Source organism: Anarrhichthys ocellatus, unplaced genomic scaffold (assembly GCF_004355925.1).
Source record: "Anarrhichthys ocellatus isolate YVR2014 unplaced genomic scaffold, GSC_Weel_1.0 scaffold2929, whole genome shotgun sequence".
In the NCBI taxonomy this organism is placed as follows: domain Eukaryota; kingdom Metazoa; phylum Chordata; class Actinopteri; order Perciformes; family Anarhichadidae; genus Anarrhichthys; species Anarrhichthys ocellatus.
Window position 1 is genome coordinate 1 of NW_022282903.1, and position 6,563 is coordinate 6,563.

General features: G+C 39.9%; 1 protein-coding gene across 1 annotated transcript; it reads right to left on the reverse strand.

Moving 5' to 3' along the window:
• Positions 1-110: 110 nt before the first annotated feature.
• On the reverse strand, positions 111-6,459 carry psmg1 (proteasome (prosome, macropain) assembly chaperone 1; the record flags this gene model as incomplete). The annotated part of the gene is made up of 7 exons (XM_031840543.1): positions 111-446; positions 565-714; positions 1,645-2,825; positions 2,968-3,098; positions 4,368-4,566; positions 4,760-4,822; positions 6,314-6,459. Coding segments are annotated over 5 exons (617 nt in total), but the record flags the coding sequence as incomplete, so codon positions are not given.
• Between the last annotated feature and the right edge of the window lie 104 nt (positions 6,460-6,563).

The following is a 6,563-nucleotide window of genomic DNA, read 5'->3' on the forward strand; positions in this document are numbered from 1 at the left end:
TATGTATGTATGTATATGTGTATGTATATTATATATGTTATTAAAAGATCTGATAGCAATAAATCAGCCAATAATAATTTTAACACCCCAACACAAAACAATTAAAAGTTTAAATGAGGATATCTAAAATGTGGTAGTTGAATAACTGTGGCCAACATTTGTGCTGAGTGGGACATTTCACAGTGAAAGTATTCCCCAGTGCTCTCTGGTGGACAAACTATGAACTGGAGACACTGTTCCTGACCGGCCACTTCTCGCTGATCATTGGCCAAATATCCAGCCGTGTGTGTGATGGTTAAACAACAAAACCGTCTTACCTGGTGAGAGCTCCTCTCCGTCACCCTCCGCTGTGCAGCACCTCCCGCAGACACCGGCCTCTCACCAGCAGATGCGTGCTGGGTCCAGACCTGATGCTGCTGTTGTAGGATTCTTCTGTCAGGTTTCACCTGGACACAAACACACAATAAGGTCAATCAAGCTGGAACAAGAGCAGTACGGGCAATACAGGGGGCTCAGCCGTGCTTCATCGTCACCACGGAGTGCCAAAAAAAATGTTATCTTTACCTTTGAGTCTGTCTGCGGCTGCTGTCTCTTCTTGCTGACTTGAGCTTGCTGTGCCACACGATGGCGTACTTGAACTTGAAATCGCTGAAGACCCTCTTCAGTCTCCCTCCTCTTTTTTGCCTGGATCTCATCTGTTAGCAAAGCCAGAGCCTGAACCAAGATATGGGAAGACTTCAGGAAAAATTCAGACTCTAAATTCATGTGACTTCGCTGTATTAGCCCATCACATTACAGCTGCAACATCAGTCGATTATCATCAGTTAGACGACTGACTAAATTAATCAGCAACAACTTTGATTATTGATGAATTGTTTAACTAATAATTTTGAAAAAAAAAAAGTGCCTGGTTTCAGCTTCTCAAGTAATAATATCAAACGTATTGGGGTCTGGAATGTTAGTCAGACAAAGTAAGCAAGATGTGAAATTAGGCTTTTGGAGATTGTGATGGACATTTATGAATATTTTTGACAGTTTTGGGACCAAATAAAATGATCTGTTAATATTTTTTGGGGATTATCGTCAGTTTGGCCGATAATAAGAAATTGCAGCACAGAAATACCAAACTGGCTTTATGTTTGCACTGTCAAATGCATCACTTAGTGTGTATCTTGGTCACAATCAACAATTAATAAGTAAACAATAAGGAATCCGTATCAAGATCCTAGAAGCACATTTACTCAAGTACTTAAATATGAGGTAATTGTACTCTACTTGAGCATTTCCATTTCAGACTACTTTAAACTTCTACTTCACTCGATTTGAAGGCAAATATTGTACTTTTAGTATATTGTTTAAAGTAATTAAAATGACCCTTACCGTTACAAATTAGACCATTATTGCCTCATTACTTACAAACCAGTGATATAGTAAAGCTGCTCTATAATTCTGAATGGGCCATTCTGCATAATCGGCGCTTATTAAGTATATTTTGATTCTGATACTTTAGCACTTTTACTTAAGTACGACAATGATTGCAATACTTTTACCTGTAACCACGTATTTTTACACTGTAGTATTGCTATTTTTACTCAAGAAAATATCAAAATACTTCTTCCACCACTGGTTAACTACCATGCTCACCGACGGGTGCTCCACCAAGTCGTGTCCGCCCTCCACCCAGGCTCCCACCGCCACCACCGCCGGGTTCCTCCCGGCCAGCACCCTGCTGGCCCCTGTCGGAGCTGGGTGCTCCTTACTCCGGCTCGCTGAGGCTTTGCACCTGCAGCTGGCAGCGGTTATAAACCGGCTGGCACTCATCGGTAACGTTAGCTTGATGCTAACTCACCACTCTGGATGTCTTCTTGGTTTCCAGTTGGCGGAACTGTTAGTTATACGTTGACGTGATGAGACAGCAGGTTTGTCGACAGTACAACGCACATAAAGACAAAATAAATCCACATAAAGTTCGTTTGTTGACAGTAACTAAGTGCCAACTGATTTGTTTTGAGTTTCGCTCACTTCATCTTCTTTGAATTTCCGGTGTTTGAAAAAGAGCTCACTGGCTCATTATTGCCCCCATCCGGGGAAAAAGAAAACTACATATATATAATGTACGCCTGTAAAGAATAAGTTCCACCGTAACCAACATTAAAGTGATTAATGTAACATTAATGCAGACATAACAATTCAATATAATACACATTATTTAAAAACAGGATATTCTGCATATGGAGCACTTAATAATTAAAGGCTGTGGAAACATTTAAATTACCCATCCTTTACTTTTGGTGGGATATAAACACACGACGCAATGTGGATTTAAAGTCATTACAAATTAATTAAATTTCTGATGCCGTGCTGAACTGACCGTGTTCATCAAATCACCTGACACCTTGATAACCTGTTATTCTGGGGAGTAAACATCTGTGTAGTGAAAAGAGGGGAGAGGTAACCTGTAGCTCCCTTTGAGAATGCATTTGATTCATTTGCAGATTTGTCATAAATTATGTTATTATCAATCAGAACACAAAAGTGACCAAATCAAGATTATAATTCTCCTTTTTTGGAAACTAATGAGACTCCTTATTGACGGCAGGATAACAAAATCAATTAGGTAAATCATTAAACTACTGACATTTACACAGAGGCTTTCTTCACTTTATTTCTTTATTTTAAAAATGACAGTATTTTACCACAGGAAAATAGAATTAAACTGCACTGCACAGAGTGCCACATGGCTATTTTCAGGTATAAAGATTGCTCTGGATGTTGGTGGTTCTGACAAACTTGCGGAGGACGTCTGTGCTCGGAGACGGGTTCAACTGAGGAGAGACAGAGAAAGAGAAGTGGGAGATCACAATGTTAAAAATGAGGAGGACAGGGAAACACTGCAGAGGCGGTTTAGTCATCCTCGAACCTTTTAAACGCCCCTCCCCCTCAGATGTAAATGGAAAAGCAGCTCACCTGAACAGACTTGCTGAGCTTGGTTAGTGCGGGCTTGAAGGTCTCCATCGTGACGGAGTCAGGGCCGGTGACGTCACTGTAACACTGGTAAACAACGGTGGCAACGTGGTGGACCTCGCAGTGGTTCAGCACTGAAGAAACACCACAGAAGAAGAAGAATTAAACCATCAGAATACCTCAACACTTGAATATTTGTGTTCCAGGCTCAAGTTCTTTATCCTGACGATGTGTCTCTTTGTTTGGACTTTCAGGGTGTTTAAGTGCACCAGCACCAAAATGACCAAATCAGCATTAGAGACGATGAGAGCCGCACTAATGGCGCTACATTTCATTCTGTTGGCAGATGCTCGGTCCAAAGCAACGTACTGGTTTTGCTCCACATACACACATCAGGAGAAATTTGTGATTCAGTTTCTTGCTCAAGGACATTTGAGAAAAGTAAAGACTCAAACTCAGCTGAAGCTGGATTTATAGTTCACACAAGGGATTAATGGGAGCTCCCCCTATATCATGGTCTAAACCCTTTCATTTACACCCAGGTAACATCACTACTGTGACATTACAGTGCTTGGTTCATTAATTCATAGAGAGCCTTGATCACATGTGATCGATGTGCGTAACTGAAAAGAACACGACTACAGAGCTTCTTTAACTTGTTTCATATAATCTTATATAAGGATGAGTCACAGCTCTTAAGGTCTCTAATGGAGTCTGAGAGTAGTCAAGTTGGAAAGGAGGCAATCATGCTCAGAAATAACGAGCTCCAGTAATATCACTATTTTTTTATATTGTATTTTTTCTGGTAACAACGTTTAACATTTAGAAAGTGGCTCCTAACGGCACAACTTATCAACATTAACACATTTTCAGTCTAGTAAAGTAAGATTAAGTCCACATCTTTGTCTATAATAAAGGCAAAATGACCAAGAATAGTCTTAATGAAAGGTCGACCTGAAGCGCAGAGATGAGAGCCAAAAATGCACAACAGACAGTAATCTTCATTTTAGATATTTATTATTTAAGTCATTTTAGAACTTGGCGGTCCCGGGAACAGCTGATATTACAGCAAGCTGACAAGTTATATCTCCCGTTTTCAGTTCATTTCTCCCCACAACAGTTCTCTCTTGAAAACGTAATGCAGCTCTTGATAGATATTGAACAATTACTTGGCTATCGGCTTTTTCCCGCTCAAAAATATCGTTATTATATATTATTGGTGGACTTCTACTCAAGACGTTAAAGAAGGCGAGCAAAGTTGTGCAGATCAGAAGTGTCTCTAGTTACGTGTGTTTGCAAATGTAAGCGAGGACAAGAGGAAAAACCTGACCTGTAGACCCAAAGTAATGCAAGTTTGAAACACAACAATTAGAGAAATTCTAAGTGTAAAATAATAGCAGTACCTGCAGCTGGAAGTCCAGTGATTATGTTGGGTTGCTCCAGTGACTGGCAGACAGGCTGACCACTGAAAGCAGCGGTGTGGAGAGAGCGCAGGAAGGGAGTGGAGCTACCGCACAGATAGTCTGATGTCTTGTACTCAGCCAAAGAGCTGTCTGACAGCACAGTCACATTCAGCCGTCTGTGCTGCAGGACGTCAAAAACCTGAGAGAGAGCGAGAGAAGAGAGGAGAGAGAGAGAGACAGCTATTTAAGGGTTCTTGGCACAAAAAAGGTTGAGAACCACTGGTGTGGATCATGAAAAATACCTGCATGTTTGACTTTGTTTGTCAGGCTGAAGAGGGACAGCTGCCCTAACCTTTCTCTGCATAACAACCTCATTTAATCACAGTGCTTACTTTTTCCGTCCACTGGAACAGCTGGTCTTCTGCAATGTAGCAAGTCGTCTGGCAAATCAAAACCTTCAGGGAAAGGAATGCAAGAGGCATGTGATGCAACATTGAAACAAACAAGTGTAACTTAAAAACAGAAAGGGCCGATTATACTGATGGATGACAAAGCAAATGAAAACAAAACAGATCTTTTTCCGTAACGGAACTAAAACTGAAAGCTCAACTGGAAACAGGAAGAATGCTGATCATCTTATCCTAGAGCACGAGGTGACGTCTAAAATCCCAAAATATTAAATTAACTATGATGCAAGACAAAGAAAAGCAGCAAATCTTTACATTTGAGATCCTGGAATCATCAGGTTTTGCTCGACTTAAAACGATAAAGCGATTTTCAAAATAATTGCTGATTAACTTTCTATAATTTCTATCTATTAATCAACTTGTCTCATCACTGCAGCTCTACACCAAACGCTCTCCAACGCCAACATTCTCCCTTTGTTTCCAGCTAAGTCTCCTCTCTGCTGTCCATTCTCAATATAAGCAAAATACCAGAAAGATACTGACAAAAACACCCTTTCCAACCTAAAGACGCACTTAAATCATCATTAACTATTAAGGTTGTAATAACCGGAGCTTTATTACTCAGCGATCTATAAATTGATGGGTGGTTGTTGCCATGCACAGCTGTTTTATGCTGTATGAAAGACTTCTCCTTCAGCTCATTAAATTCCTGCAGCCGGTGAGTGATAAATCTGATGCGTCGCACGCGGCCGTTTATCTCGATTAAAATCACGTGCAAACACCACCAGGCTGAGAGAGAATGGAGGTCGACCAATAGTGGATTTTTAAAGGTCGATATATAATAACGATAGTTTGGAGCAGGACAAAGCAGATCGCTGATTAATCGGCTGATATTTATCAACATGCCGCAAAGGTTTAGCCCACATTTTCTAACCTTATTATTGCAGTTATACAAACACCTTCAACAGACTATCATTGTTTCTATTACTTGTTTTTATTTTTGTTGGATGTATCTGCATTTCTTTTTTTTTTTTTTTTTAGAAAACTTTATTTAATTTATATTAAATAAATTAATAACATCTGCATTTCCAAAGCCCAACACTAACTTTTAAAATCAGCTTTTGGTTGCCTAAATTAAAAATATATTTGCCCTTTTTAATTACCTCATATTTTGAGTAAGCTTAGTCAGCTTAATAAAAAAAACACGATACATAAGGAAATAAAAAGCTCTATTACAATAATCAAACAAAATAGTTGGTCGTTTGGGTTTTATGTGATAGTTTATAGAATTTGAATCTTAGTGCTATCAGCTAACATGTCCACCCTCAGGTCCTGGTAAACCAAATACCAGAAGTGATGCTGTTTTTGGGAACAGCATCATAATGTGCTCTTGATGGGCAAGAACATAAACAAATATTGAATAGAAGTTCAGCAGCAAACTCATTAAATTGAACGATCATCATTGAGTTACAATGCTCCTCGGGTGCTTTCTGTGTAATGGATCAAATGGCAAACTGCTTTGCTCAGTGTGTCACTCACAGACGGGTTGTTCTTGTGTCTGTAGAAAACACACGCCGACTCCTCGCTTGTTATCCCGGCTCCGGGCCGGCTCCTCTCGTTCCACACTGATGCGTGACCCACGGCGTCCCAGCTTTCAGAGGTGAGAACGTACACCGACAGAAACCCTGTGAAGACAGATGCTCCCACTATTCAACCACAGCTCACATGTGACAGCAAGTTCTTTTTATTTTTATTTTTATATATATATATAATATATATATAATATATA